Below are 15,780 nucleotides of genomic sequence, written 5' to 3'. Positions count from 1 at the left end.
TTTTGCTAACATTATGTGTAATTTTTTAATAATGGAAAGTTGTTAAATCACTTAAAAAATGACACATCATTATTCTGTTAAAGACAAAGGCAAGAAAACTAACAAATGTTAAACCATTGAAGGAAGAGTGATCAAACTTAATAGTTCTTGAGAAACCATAGAACGAACTAGGACAATTGACTTGATCAATTGTAGACTTGTCTTTTTTTTAAATTAATAACAAACAAGTTATGCATTCCATAAGCGAATTGGTTACTGTAAGAAACAAAATACCATAATTCTCAAAATTGTAAAAATAGGAGCATAAAGGGATAAGTCTAAGCTATTAAAAGTGTTTGATAACTCAGATTGTGTAATTTTTTAACAATGATAAAGTTGTAATGTCACTTAAAAAATGGCGCTTCATTATTTCGTTAGACATATAGGTAAGGAAACTAAGACATTATGACAACGACCAATGATAAGTACAATTATAGCATACAAGACACTCCAAATCTAAACCGTTGGTTTTGCTTGTAATATGAAGCCTACAGCTTAAGCTAGCAGGATAATTTAGGGGGGAAAGCTGAAGACCCCGAAGCTGACGGACAGAGATTTGATAGGGTTGTTTAAGGGAGTCCACGAAGCGCACCAAACTAGCTGACACCATCAAAAAGCTGACGCCAATATGGCTGAAGGAAATAAGATAAATTGACGATCCTGAAGCTGATGATTATGGCGTAACCTTGGCTTGGCTACCACGCATGAGTATATAAGGAAATAACTTGTATCCCACGCTCAATGGTAGTCTCCTACAAGGAAATGATTCCACAATATACGCTCATAAGAATTCCTATAAGGAAAGGACTTCTAGCCCAAGGAAGAGATGGTCAACCCTCTACTACTATAAAAGTCTCAATATCCTCACAAATCAAGGCATGCTTAATTAACCTTTTTCTAGTACTCTAGAGTTGTAAAAAGTTCTAACTTGACATTCGGAGGGTATTTGGCCGACACCACACCAGTGCTCTCTGTTAGATCTTCTCTTTTACTGGTGATATTTTCAGCATCATCAACCAACAACACCAATTTTTTAAACTTCAAAGACCAATAGCACTCATTTGAAATTTCAAAGACCAATAGTACGTGATAAGTAACCAACATTATATTTATATCTAAGACGACTATATATATTCACTTAAAGTGTAATTTAGTAAGTCATATGCAATGCACATAGTAGAGACACATATTATCATTTTATTGTTAGCTATAGTCTTAGGCTATTATCAAGTTAGTTATAGCCAAACTTTATCATTTATTTTAGACTGGGGGATTTTTATGTCGAAACAAACCGACAAAATTTGCAAAAACTTTTATGTTTGGAATTTGCTTAAAACAAGTTTTGTTTTTTGCTTTTTGGTTTTGATTTTTTTTTTTGTGCAAATAATATATTTTTTAAACTTCTTTAAATAAACTAACTTTTAATTTTTTGTCACATAAAATTTACCAACATCCATATATAATTTGTTAAACACTATTTATACTCGAAATAAGCAAAACCCAAGCATTTTGACTCTCATGTCAATACCAAAAGTAGAGACACAGAGATCATTCCCAACCAAAAATCATTACTAATCGCATCCCATACACAGTGGACCAATAAAGCAAAATTTATTTATTTAACTTTAAAGTTTGAATTATCCCCATAAATGTCCTCAACCCAAACTCCAAAGTAGGCAAATACCATAAAACAACCAAAATCATTATTAAAAAAAAAAAAAAAAAAAAATTCATACACAACAATCAGCTTCTTACACATATCTCTATGGCCTAAAATCCAAAACGGTTGCTCATACTCCACACCACCACCCTATCATAGCTTACTTAAGTTATAAAAAAAAAAAAAAAAAAAAAAAAAAAACACATCAACCAGAAAAGCCCCAAACTTAAAAAAGCTATTTCTCTCTTCTTTCTCTCTCATTTTGGACTCACAGGCTTTCAGTTTCTTTCACTCTTTTTCTCTCTCTCTCTCTTTGTAAATCGGACACATCTAAGCAAAAAAGTGTCCTCCTCTGCAAAATTTTCCAAACCTCAGGGGGTTTTAAAGAAACTTGCAATCGCCACTCCGATTTCGCACGCAATTTCAAGAAAATTTAGGGTTTTGCGGCCAGATTTCCCATTACATTCGAAGTTCAGTTCATTTCGGATAAGGTACTTCTTGCAATCTTAGCCGTTAGATTGGTCGATCCGTGGGGGTTGGAGGGGGAAATGGACGCTCGAGATTCGTTATCGCCATCGACGGTCGCTTCTTCTGTTACTGCTACTGCTGCTGCTGCGGCCGCCTCTGCTGCCGCCGCTGCCGTTACCGTTTCTCCGAATCGCGACGGTTCTTCCGGCACCACCGAAGACGACGCAGTTTTGTCAGCCGCGGCGGCTCTTGCAAAGGACGCTGCCTTGCACTTCCAGTCCTCCAAGTTCGCCGAGTGCGTCGAAGTCCTTAACCAGCTCTTGCACAAGAAACAAGACGATCCCAAAGTAAACCTTGTCTCTTTCGCAATCGCTTTCGCTTTAATTCAAATCTTCATTTCCGGTTTTTTTTTTTCTTTTTTCTTTTTGAGCTAGGTTTTGCTTGGCGTTGTCATTTTGATATGGATCGCATAATTGAATATTAGTGTTTGTTTTTGTGAGAAATGCATGTAGGTTGATTTGGTTTTGGATGTGAAGTTCCAGCCTTATGTGGATGTCTTGAGTGAGTGAAAATGGCAGAGATTCGTAATTGAAGTGGTGTTGGTAATTAGTCCTGGAAATTTGATAAACGACGAGAAATTCAGGCTGTTAGAAGCGTTTTTTAGTTTGTGTTTTGCTTGAAAACTGAGATTTGTATGTGTTTTTGGTTTTATGGTCGGGTTTAGGTTCTGTTGGTGATGGTCATATATTTGGTGTAATTTTAAACGTATCGAGTGGAGTGCTAGTACGTGTTAACTGAAAACTTGGGTGGGAATGAACAAAATTACTATCAAACCCATTCATAAGGATCTATGGAGAAAGCATTAACGAGGAGGATCATTTGCGGCAAATGTCATAAGGATTTATTGGGTTTGTCTATTTGTCTATGTTGGCAAAAGGGAGGGACCGTTATCTAGAAAAGAGTAGGGTAATTAAAAGCATTATTATCGACCTCCTAGCTTTTTATGTAGAATGACATATGGCTGTCTGGCACACCCTCTAACCCTAATTTCATTTGAGGAGTTCTTATATGCATTTTATTGACAAACCATCCCAAATGATTTATACTGTTTAGGGATCCCTTGGCATCACTAAGAGGGGTTGAATGTAATGATGAGCCCGTAAAGTACTAGACAGACACCAGTACAATTACAACAATTTTAGACTGTCTTTCTATACATACTGTGGTAGCATTTTGAGTAAATGAACATTTAGTTGGTCTAGGTTTCTAATACAATTAGCCTGCTACTGTAGGCATTAGGAAGGCATAATCTTTGTGGTTTGTTTTTTTGATAATTAGATAGTTGGGGAGGGGGGGGGGGATTTGAACCCTGGATGTTTCCGTTGGAAATACCAAGAAGTGCCAATTGAGATTCCAGGCTCTTTAGAACCTTAGTAGATTGGCTGTCAGCTTTGAGAAACCAATCATTCTCTTCCTTTCTTGAATTTCTTGATTTATGTAATTTTTGTACTTGATTTGTTTGACCCCTGTACACTTCCTGTGTACTAGGGTGTCCCTTTTTTTGATGTCAATAAATCTTATTACTTATAAAAAAAAAAGCTTCCACTAATGGTATTATCCATTCCAAATATTAAGTTGGGTCCTTTTTGTGGAGGAATAGATGATTTTTCCTTGAAAGCAAAAATCTCCACTATGGTTATTAGCTGATTTGTCCTTGAAAGCAAAAAGCTCGGACTCCACTATGGTTATTATTTGGCTATTTGTTGTTTTCTAGGATTAAAAAACAGATTAGGTTTTTTTATTTATTACAGAGGAATGTCTGTTTGGTAAATAATTAGAGAATATTCAATATGAAGCAGATTTGGTTCTATTAGTAATATTCAATAATGTCAAGCATTCTGTTGTAGAGTATGTCCACCCCCTTCCCCAATGAACAAGTTCAGTAAATTGAAGGATTTTCTTACAATTCTACTTGTTAAATTAATTTATATTGTGGAATGAAGTAGTCTTTTCTTATGAAAGTCAATTTTTGTTACCAAGACTATCGTACAAAATCGTAAAGTTTTAATATGATTTTTGTATCGTAAAGTTTTAATATGATTTTTGTATGGCTTGGGACTAATTTTATTCGAGCTTCTTGATTGAATTTTCTGTTTATATGAAATTATAAGTTTTGTGTGTTATTTAGATTAAAATTTTTTGTAAGCATTTCTGTCAAATCGTGGATCACACTTGTAATCTATGTTGCACGGACACGGACACGGGGATACGGCAATTTTTGAAAAATAAGGATATGACACGGCAATTAAATAATTAATTAAATTTTATATTTAGGCATATTTTTAAATATTTTTAGACATAAAATACGTTTATGTCTAGAATTTAAATTATGTAAGAATTACAAATAAGTAAACTAACACCAAAAGTAGTACAATAATACACATAAAATGTTTAGAGTACAAACCAAAAGTTTAAATAGGCTACATTCAACATCAAACTAAAAACATAAAAGGAAAATAAGTAGGACACACAAGAACAAAAATCACAAAAACAAGCTTTAGTAAATCACCTACAATATTTAACTTTAATAAATAAATAAAACTATAGTAGGACACACAAAAACAAAAATCACTAAATTCATAATAAACATTATAATTTATAAGGCAAGGCTGAGTAAAGAAACAAAAAAAAAAAAAAAAAAACAATTTATATATATACAGTAAAGTATTAACACAGTGAGTGGGATTAAAAAAAAAAAAAAAAAAAAGCTTTGGGTGTTGTAAATATGATCCAAAGCAGTCAGCAGATAAAAGAAAGAAAAAAAAGGAAAAGAAATTGCAAAACAGAGAGAGAGAAGAGAAGCTCGGACCTGTCTACGCCGAGAGAGAGAGAGAGATCGGAAGGGACAGAGGGACAGAGAGAGCTCGCTGACTCGCTGATCGGCCCGATGTTGCACCGGCGAGGGACAGAGGGCAGCGGGCAGAGGGAAATCAACGGTTGGGCTGTGTGGGTTTCTGATTTGAGATTTCTCACTTCTCACTCAAGGCTATATCACAAAATTAATGTTAAGGATTTGTCCATCTGTCAAAATCTTGAATTTTGTTTTTGTTTTTTTTTTTTTGTTTTTGTTTGTTTTTTTTCCACTGCTGGCGTGTCTGCCGCGTTGGCGCCGTGTCTGAGAAGCAAAAAAAAAAAAAAAAAAAAAAAAACAACACTGCTCGAACACCGGAATCCGGTGAGTCGTACTGGTACCGTGTCGGACACCAGTACTTTGGCAAAAATGCCGTGTTGGTGCAACCTAGCCTGTAATCATATTAGTGGACACAGACATAACAATTATTATGCTACATTTTGACTTCCATGGATTATGGGATTGCTTACATCTTTCTTAGCTGTAGGATTTATTTATATATTCTTGATAAGTTTTTTAGCTGTAGGATTTATGCTTACAAATCTTATGGATATTTTTTTTATAGGTTATTCATAATATTGCAATCGCCGAGTACTTTCGTGATGGCTGTTCAGATCCAAGGAATTTGCTTGAAGTACTTAATAATGTCAAGGTACATATCCTTTTACCTTTTCTCCTTGTTATATATACGGATGTCAGTTTTATGCTAGTATATGGTCATTTAGTATGCTCTTGAACAAAGGCATGAGCATCAGGCACATTGTGCAATACCTTACCAATTAAGTCCTTTACAGAAAATTAATATATTATACTGTGATGTTAACTTCTTTTCACTCTAGATTCCCTTATATCATGTGATATTTTCTTTTTATAATAGATGGCAATATCAAACTAACAAGGAAATTGAGATTTTGTATGTACTTTCATGAGGCAGGGAAAAATTAGATATTGAGAAACTTAAGTTAAAAGGATTAGATTATCCACAAAAAGAACTGGCAGTTTCATTATGCCTATGGCAGAGGTTGGAAACTTCTGTTTAGAGTGTTTAACATGATTGACTAGATATATTATTTTCTTTAAGAGCATAAAGTTATCTTGTTTACAACAACCATCGCTTCTACCTCCTGGGAGGAACCATAAATTATTGCAAACCAGATTTGGCTTTACAAGGAGCATATGTCATGGGTTGTGCCCCATCCATGAAGATTTCACAAACCTCTATGTTTCCCATATAGAATGTTGACGAGTTAGATTCCCTTAACCCAAAACAAGTATATTGTATTGGTTCATTATCAAATGCATAATAGTTTAACATATGAGATTTAGCATTATCCAATTGAAGCGTTGTGTACAAGCTTTCCATTTTTGAAGGTAACACTAACGCCCCATTAGTGCCTCATTGTTTATGTTTTATGGCCAAATTGAGGGACCTAGAGTTTGGGGGGATGGTAGTCTCTTGGACGCACACGCCTATTTGTGTCTTCAGCCACTTTAATTTCAAGCCTTCTAGCATTTCTAAATCTCTCTTTTCTCCAACTTGGGTGGTTTGAGATGTTTTCGTGTTGAATCAGAATCATTTGAAATCTTAATGGAGGAACGGGTTGTAATTTTATGTTTACGATATTTGAAAAATGGCAATATTTCCTACAATCTATCTTCATGGGATGAGGTGTTGTAAGGTGTTTCTTGGCAATAACAGTGGACCTTTTTACAATTGACTAGACCAAAGATTTCATATGGTAAACCAAAGAAGGTGACAAAGCTTTCTTGGTCCAACCACGCTCTAATGTGTTTGGACAAATTTATGGCTCTAAAAGAATATATTAGAGGTGGACAATAGAGTACAATGGTTATTCTGGAAGGCAACCTTGTTAGCAGCTGGAAGGGCTTTGACTTGGATACGAAAATGGTTAAAAGTCTCATTATGCTAACGCAAAGAACAAGTACACGTTTAATACAATCTTAACAATGAACACATCCGTAAAACCATCTAAAGGGTGTAGGTTTGGAAGTGGGAATACAAAGCTAGTGTTGGTAAAATGGAGAAATAGGAGGCACGTGCTTCCTATGAGGCAGTGGTTCAAGCAGAGGTGTGACAATATTCATTCAAATTGGTCGACACTAAAGTAAAATGAGACCACCAAAAAAAGGTGTAAGTTCTAGGAAAAATTTGTAGGCATGATATGCGGATATTTGAACCAAACATAAATTTAAACTTAGTAATTATTTTGCGTGAAGGAGCTAAGTGGAGAGTTTGTTGTGAGGAACAGGGCCAAAAAAAGAAAGAAACAAATTGATTGGCTTTAAAACACATTTGGTTTTGGGCCATGAGACCATCAAGATAGAAACCATAGGTGGGGATTTAAAAAATAGATCTCTGGACGGGAGCCAAGGAACCAAGATTGGGCTAAAATAGTTTTGAAGTGTGCAAGCGTTTAAAAGCCCAAATTGAATTGGTGCAATGGCATGGATGCAGATTGGGTCCTTGAGTCCTTAACATTTGAAATTCTGTGTAAATTTAATGAATCTACATAGCTGAACCATCAAAATTTTCAATTGTAGGTGGGAAGTATGAAAGACCCAAGACTAAGGCTCTGTTTGGTTGGAAGAATGGAAAAGTGAGAGAGCAAAAATGTAGGAAGGACAAAAATGTGGATGGATAGAAAATGTTTTAATTTCCCGCATATGTGTTTGGTAAAGAGGATGAAAAATTTTCTTTGAATAAATTTTCTATTATAACCTTATTACATAAAAAAATGATAGAAAAGATTGTAATTGTAAGGGATAAAATAGTAAATTCTCTGTACAAAACATATTCTCTCCATATTTTCATCCCCAGTTTGGGAGGATGGTTTTGGTTGGGCTTGGGTGGAAAATTCCACCCACCCCCTTTTCCATCCTTCCTTATTTCCATCACACCAAACAATGGAGGACTCCCATTTTCCACTCAACCAAATGGACCATAAATGAGATAATGTTGGGGTGTCCCATGGGAATCCAATCGGAGGCTAGGCCAGTGGTTATTTCTAGACAGGAATTGATGGTGAGTATCGAGCATGCAATCTCTTTCTTGGGCTTCGACAGCAATGAGGATGGTGGTGTTTCTTTTCCTAATCAAGTAGCAACAATGGAAACAAATCTCTAGATGATATCGTCCATGCAAGAGGATTGGCGGGTTGACGACAACCCGCCAAGAGCCTTGTAGGTCAGTTGGTTGGCATCTCATGATATTTCCAATGGAGACATCTAGGGTTGAAATCTCTTCTCCCCTGTTGTAAGTTGTAACCATGGTTTTAAAAACCGGATTGGACTAGCTGGTTCAACTAGGAACCAAGCAGCAAACTAGTTCGATAAAACCCCTAAAACTGGTCAGAACGAGCCTAAACCGGGAACCGGGACTAAAAATGGTTCCTTGCCTGTACCAATTTTAAAAACCATGGTTGTAACTATTGAATTATATAAACAATGGTTTGACGATAGCCTAATTGAGTCATTGAGGTTGAGGATGGGGATGGAAATGGTGATGACTTAAATGGGTAAAGAAGTGCTAGAGTTTTGGTCCTTGGGTAGGGGTGAGATAGTCTTAGAAATTTCAGTATTGGAGATGGTACTCTTCAAAAGATCCTTTGATGTAAGTCCCTCAGCTGCGTTACAAGGCAACACAGTGGTGATGTATGATGTTTGTATGTGTTGCTGTGATGGGGAGTCGATAGACCACCTTCTTCTTCATTGTCCTGTTACTCACTCCCTATGGGCTTTCATGATTCAGACTTTTGCTATTCATTGGGTTATGCTGGGTTCGGTGGCGGGTTTGTTATCTAGTTGGCATCAGTGACTTGGGAAGCATAATTCGGAAATTTGGAACTTGGTTCCAGGGTGCTTAATGTGGATTGTGTGGTTGGAGCGAAATCGTCGATCTTTTGAAGATAAAGAGAAAACGTTGGAGGAGTTAAAGATTTTATGCCAACGCAGTCTAATGGAGTGGTCTCGTTGCTGGGGTTTTACTGAGTTTTCTTCTCTCTTGGAGTTTATGCCTTCTCTTAGCTTAGTTTCCTGACTTCTCTCTTGTTGTTGTGTTGTGGTGTGTTGTGGTGTGTTGTGTAGAGTTGTGCTGTGTTGCTGTTATGTTGCTGTTGTGTTGTTGCTCATCACCATGAACATCTTGTACTTCTCATTTATTTTTTTCCCCCTTTAATGAAAGTTTTCTGTTTACCTATCCAAAAAAAAAAAAAAAGTATGACGTTTCAAGCACCGAAGTTTCAGACTGGGTAAGAAATGTATTAATAGATTTAGTAAATTCTTGGGAACTTCTTTTGAGGTAAGAGGAAGTCATGATTTGAGAACATGAAGAGCACTTCAACAACGAGATAAGGAAACAAGTCTAAAATGAATTGGCAAAGGTATAAGGGACCTATAGAATTTTTTGTCTTTAATAAATTACTAGAAAAAAAGGAGCAGCGAGTGAATATCCTAGTATGTGAATATCTTGTAAAATACTAAAATGTCCATGATATTAATGATGGGGATGAATAACAGAGAACTAGAAATCTACTAAGAGATTGGAGAACAGATATAGTATGCCTTCTAGCAACCTGGATGGGAATAATAAGTAGGGAGACTGTGAGAAGCTTATGGGGAACCAGCTTTGATAGGTCTTAAGTACATTGGGGGCTGTAATAGGCATCTTGGTATTATGGGACAAAAGGGTAGTAGACAAACTAAAAGATGGGTGATCACACAGTTACCTGCAAATTCAACTATGTTTCTGATGGTTTTTGTGTGGTCTTTTTCTGGTGTCTATGGTCCCATTGTAGATGGGGAAAGACGTGATTTATAGGAGGACCTGTTAACAGCTGGTGGGTTCTTCCCATGGTGCACAGCAGGAGATTACAACACTGATTGTTTCCCTAGCAAACGAGCAGGAGCAGATAGGGCCTGCACAAGGATGTGGGATTTCTCAAATGTCAAGGCATTCAATAAAAAAGGATTTCTTCTTTTTACCCTTATGACACGATATCCAAATAATATTGATTCACCAATTTTTTGACATTACTGAACATGGTTTGATAAATTTACCTTTGGAAGGAGGTGCTTTTACCTAGTCCAACAACTATGAATCCACATCCATGTTTCTTATTTCTCTAGAATAGGACGAATACTTAAGTAATTCAAATCAGAGATTACTTCCTCAAACATTATCAGACCACTTCCAAATCCTGGTTGATGCTAATGGCATTAATAGTGGAAAGGGCATGTTTAAGTTTGATAACATGTGGCTCAAAATAAAGGGCTTCATGTTAAAGGAAAGACAATGGTAGAGTAGTTACCATTTTAGTGGGACACCTAGTTTTAACACAAACTGTTGAAAACTGACTTTTGGATTTAGAACAAAGACCTCTATTTTAGTAAATGATTGTGGAGTTATGTGAAGGAGATGGATGCACTATGTAGCAATAATTTGATATCAAGTTTGGTACTTCCTTGGCATTAATAGAGGAAAAGGCCAAGTTTGAGAACATGTGGCTCAAAATAGAGTAGTTTGTAGCCAAGGTAAGACAATGGTGGAGTAGTTGCCATTTTAATGGGAGACCTAGTGTTGCTATGGTGTTTAAACACGAAGTGTTGAAAACTGACTTTTGAACAAAGCCCTCTATTTTGGCAAATGGTTGTTGAGTTATGTGAAGGAGAGGGATGCACTATGTAGCAAGGTAATTGATATCAAATATGGTACTTCCTAGGGTGATTGGCGTTCAAATGACACAAGGGAGGTTTATGGAGTGAGCTTATGAAACATTATAGATGTGGTTGGGACAGCTTTATTAAATTTGTAAGATTTGAAGTGGAAGATGACACCAAGAATTTTCTTTTGGCATGATAAATGGAATGGAGATTTAACTTTGAAGGAAAAATTTCTTGAGCTCTTAATTGTTGCAAGGAATAGAGATGCTTGAGTTGCATACTCCATGGATTGCTCAAATGGAGCTATCCATTGGAACCCTTTATTTTTTAGGCCAGTTCAGGATTGGGAAATGAAAGCTATGGAATACTTTTTGGATGATCTTTATTCTACTAAGGTTAGGCAGGAAGGAAATGGATGTTGCATTCTACTAAGCTATGGAATACTATTATTAGATGTTGCATTTAGAGGGTAAATAGGTTTCCCTTGGAAAAACATCTGGAAAGTTTGAGCTTCATTACAGGTAGCATTCTTCACTTTGGACTATTGCTCTTGGGAAATTTTTTGACAGTGGATAACTTGAGAAGTTGTGAAATAGTATTTGTGGACTGGTGTTGTGTGTAACGCCTAACGGGTGAATCTGTGGACCATTTAATTATATGCATTGTTCAATAGCATGTGAGATATGGACACTGATCTTCTGTCTCTTAGAGATTAGTTGGGCAATACCGAATTCAGTAGTTGATCTCTTGGCCAACTGGAAAGGGAATCTTGGCAAACAGGCTTTTGGTGAGATTTTTGGAAGTTAGTACCAACATATTAAATTACCAATGTTCTTAATATGGACCATTTGGAAAGAAAAGAATAGACCTAATTTATTTCATTTTTTATTTAATCCTTAAAGTTTAGCAGTGCTGCTTCAAATATATTATTCTTTTTGCTGGGTTAGATTAGAAGATTTCATAATTTGGAGTTCCCTATCTGAATATACTCTCTTTTTGCAAGTTGTTTAAAAGTGTTACTTCCAAGTCTGCTAGGAGAACTTGGGATGTTCGTTTCAATCGGGGTCCTAATGATTGGGAGGTAGAAGTGGTGGATGAGTTCCTACGACTCTTGGCATCCAATTTACCTTTAGGGACTGATGGTGATCGTTTGAAATGGAAGTTGACAAAAAACGAGGATTTTACTATCCGTTCATATTATCATAAGCTACATGGTTCTTCTTTTGCTGTTTTTCCATGGAAAGGCATTTGGAAGGTTAATGCACCCTGATGTGTCTCTTTTTTTGTTTGGATAGCTGCATGGAATAGAATCCTCACGGGAGATAACCTGCGACTTCGGGGCTTTGACTTTGTTGACTAGTGCATTATGTATCATTGCTGTGGTGAGATAGTGGATCATTTGTTGTTACATTGTGGAAAGACTTATTGGCTGTGGTGCTTCGTCTTTAGGATTTTTGGGATTTCATGGGTTCCCTCATGTACAGTGTTAAATTTTCTTTTTAGTTGGTGGAATTGGCTAGGGAAGCATTCTTCTTACATTTGGAACTTAGTTCCGTTGTGTTTGATGTGGTGTATTTGGAGGGAACGCAATTGGTGGACGTTCGAGGATTTGGATAGATTTGAGGACCAAATGCTTGCTCTCTTTTCTGGTTCCCTTTTTGATTGGGCTAGGGTTTGGGGACTCACATATAGTGACTCTCTTCCTCTTTTCCTTGTCTCTCTTTCCTTGTAATTTATGTTTTTTTTATGTTTTTTCTTTTCCATGTTTTTTGTACTTTTTTTTTACTTTTATTTTGCTTCTAGCATTTTTCTTGAATATACTTTTTCTTACCTATCAAAAAAAAGTCTGCTAGGTCTATTTTGCGCGGTATTTGATGATTGATATATAATATGATGGCATTGATTCCTTTTTTTGATGAGGATTAAACTTCATTGAAATTGAAAAAGGACGAAAAGATAAAAGCAGGGCACACATGCAGTGTGCTAAGAGACAACAAAGGAAAAACTAAACAGTAATGAAGGTACAAATATAAAGCATGTCAGGTAGAGACATTCAGGCTAATGTAAACATATGTTCTTCCCTTCTGATAATCATTGTGTCTCATTTTTATCCTTTTCTCCATTTTGTCCATTGACATTGAATTTCTGTTGTGGGAAAAGTCAAAACAAGGAGGAAAACAAATGTACCTTATACAGATCAGGCTTATATATTGAACAGTTATGTTCTTTAGCCTAGTAGTTTTGTGTTTGTTAGTTATGACATGGCTATTACATTGTTACATCAAGCATGGCAATACAAATGGGCTGTTTGCAACTTTCGAACCGTGATTAATTTCATCCTCTTTTTCAGTCATGTTATCTATCTATGGATGGCCAATAAATAAGCCATTATTCATGATTTTATTTATTGGCTGAAAGATATTCTGCTGCTGGCCCCAAGTTGTCTAGACTGTGAAAGTTACTAAGATCATATTATTACTTGTTTTTCTTGTCCTCACGTATTGTGGGATAACAAGCTGGAGGAAAGAACATTCTCCTATGAAAATTGGAGCTATCGAGATAACTTATCAAAAAACATGTCACTGTAATATTTATGGTTCTGTAACTTAATATTCTCAATTTTTAAGATTGCTAGTCGATGGTTTTATCTTTGTTTATTTTTGGTCATTCATTGTTTCTTTTTGTTGTTATTGGTTCAGAAGAGAAGTGAAGTGCTTGCTTGTGCATCTGGAGAGCAGGTGGAGGCTGTTAGCAATCTTGGGAACAAAGTTATTTCTGGGTCTAAAGGAAGTAGTGCTGCCAGTATCGTTTATACGGATGAATTTGACACTTCTGTGGCAATCCTAAACATTGTATGTTTTTGTTATGTTTATAAGTGAATATGTTGGAGACTGCTGAAGGGCAATTCATCTGTCTCGTTTTTTGCTTGAATTGACTTGCTTGTCTTAAAATTGGTCTTATCTAGGCGGTTATCTGGTTCCATCTTCACGAATATGCAAAGGCATTATCAGTTTTGGGGCCTTTGTATCAAAATATTGAACCAATAGATGAGGTATGATAATTATTACCTATGGTTTTCTTTTTGCTGTTGTAATCCTGTGTTAAATCCTTTTCTATATATTATACGCAGACGATAGCTCTTCATATTTGCCTCTTGTTGCTAGACGTTGCGCTGGCGTGTCATGATGCTTCAAAATCTGCTGTGAGTTCAATTTTTTAATAGTTTATCTAGTTGCTTCATTCAAGATTTTGCATCATGTTCTCAAATGTTTAACATTCTTGCTATAAGGATAATATGTATTATCGGACAAGGAGTGAATGCTGAACTTAAGCATTGTATGTCATGGGTAAGTTGGTCTCTTGTTATGGCTGTAATGAGATGAAACTTTGCTAATGTTGAACATCTAAAACAAATTACTTTAACCTTTTGGTTGGAGTTTGTGTTCTTATCCTTGGGATCAGGGAGTCTCATAGACCCCAGTGAGATGAAATGTAGACTGAAATATATGATGTGTTGTGGCTTTTTATTTGTAAACTTTTAGGGAATATACATATTTTGGTCCATGCATATACATGAATGTCTAATTTAGTTCTTGAAGTTAGAAAGTTGCAATCAAGTCCTCAAATGATGTGAAAAGTCACCATAAGGTTAGTGCTACTTTGGTTGGAAATGTCTTGGCAGAAATGGCTGTTGGGTTAAAGAAAAAGGAGAAACTAGAGATTGATAAGGTTCCCCTTTTTTTTTTTTTGGGGGGGGGGGGGGGGGGGGGGGTTGTTGTTGTGTGTGTGTTTTTGGGATTATTTCTAATAAGACACATCATTGCATTCTTAGGTAAGGTAAGTGCAGATATTTAAGTGCAATTCCATTAGCAATCAACTGCCACCTAAGAATTTCATATGACATATCATCAGTTTCTGTTAGTTAGATTGTCAGAAAGAGAGTTCCAATTTTTAAATTATTTATGGACTTCAGCTATTTTAAATTTCATACTCTTTTAAATTTTAGAGACTAAATTAGAACTTCAGCTATTTGTCAGGGACTAAAATAGTTTGCCTAAATTTTTATGAAAAGCAATGTGTCTGTGTGTGTATTTTAAGGTCCATTACTTCCAGTTATATTATATCAAGAAACTCCTACAATATATTCAATATGTACAATTTAGAATTAGTTTCTTCAAATTGAATGATTCAATCATTCTAATGAGCTCCTTCATCATGCCAATTCCATTACTAAGTGGTGCTCATTGTTTCTGGTCCAGTTCTGCTAATTCAAGGGATCACTCTCCATATCACCACACTATGACATCTACCCAACTTGCCTTGCCATAACACCCTTTGGCATAACCCAATGAACCCTGAAGAGAGAAAAAACTATGCTCCAAAGCTTTCAAGCAGCAGGGCAATGGAGAAGTAGATGATTAGTAGTATCCCCGTATCTCTTACACATGCAGCACCAGTCTATAATAATTATCCAACACTTCCTGAGGTTATCAACAGTTAGAAATTTCCCCAAAACTGCTGTCCAAAGTAAGAAACTGATGTTAGTTGGAGCTTTAGGTTTCCACAAACTCCTCCCAAGGAAAGGAGCAATGGGGTGTGGATGCAACGTTTTATAATAGGATTTTAACCTCAAAGGATCTCCATGAAGAAGGATTCCATTAACAAAATAATACCTGTATTAGAAGAGCCTTAAATGCTGCCCAATGTTAGTATATTTTATATATATGCATATAATTCATAAGGCATTTACAATATTTCATACTTAAAATTTTGATTTTTTTTGGGGATGGGGGTTAATCTGTTAATTGTGGTCATTTGTTGGTGTCGTAATGTAGTGTAATTTGGCCTCTGGGTCTATCTTTAATTAGTTTTTTAGTTTTAAAAGTGATTTTAGTTGCAATTAACTAATTATTGGGATTTGTGTTTCTATCAACTAATTGTGAATTTTTAGAGGTATTTTTGGAAAAAGAGAGGGGGTAGGGGGGGGGGGGTGACCAAGGCCCCCCCCCCCCCCCCCCTCCCC

General features: G+C 36.1%; 1 protein-coding gene across 1 annotated transcript; it reads left to right on the top strand.

The window, feature by feature from the left end:
• The first annotated feature begins 1,878 nt into the window (after nucleotides 1–1,878).
• LOC112039034 (uncharacterized) lies at nucleotides 1,879–14,472 on the top strand. The gene is made up of 5 exons (XM_065765923.1): nucleotides 1,879–2,514; nucleotides 5,644–5,730; nucleotides 13,457–13,609; nucleotides 13,723–13,809; nucleotides 13,888–14,472. Exons 1-5 carry the CDS (start codon nucleotides 2,248–2,250, stop codon nucleotides 13,975–13,977), a joined length of 684 nt encoding a protein of 227 aa, XP_065621995.1. The 5' UTR covers nucleotides 1,879–2,247; the 3' UTR covers nucleotides 13,978–14,472.
• The last annotated feature ends 1,308 nt before the right edge of the window (nucleotides 14,473–15,780 follow it).

The sequence above is a fragment of the Quercus suber genome, unplaced genomic scaffold (genome assembly GCF_002906115.3).
Source record: "Quercus suber isolate HL8 unplaced genomic scaffold, Cork oak 2.0 scaffold_664, whole genome shotgun sequence".
Classification (NCBI taxonomy): Eukaryota; Viridiplantae; Streptophyta; class Magnoliopsida; order Fagales; family Fagaceae; genus Quercus; species Quercus suber.
The sequence above is the reverse complement of the archived record's forward strand: the minus strand, read 5'-3'. Positions and strand labels throughout refer to the sequence as shown.

Excerpts from the sequence above, each read along its gene's own strand:
- LOC112039034 (XM_065765923.1), top strand. The coding sequence starts at position 2,248 with ATGGACGCTCGAGATTCGTTATCGCCATCGACGGTCGCTTCTTCTGTT. Across the intron at positions 2,515-5,643 it reads AGAAACAAGACGATCCCAAA|GTTATTCATAATATTGCAAT; the intron begins GTAAACCTTGTC and ends TTTTTTTTATAG. Across the intron at positions 13,810-13,887 it reads ATATTGAACCAATAGATGAG|ACGATAGCTCTTCATATTTG; the intron begins GTATGATAATTA and ends TATTATACGCAG.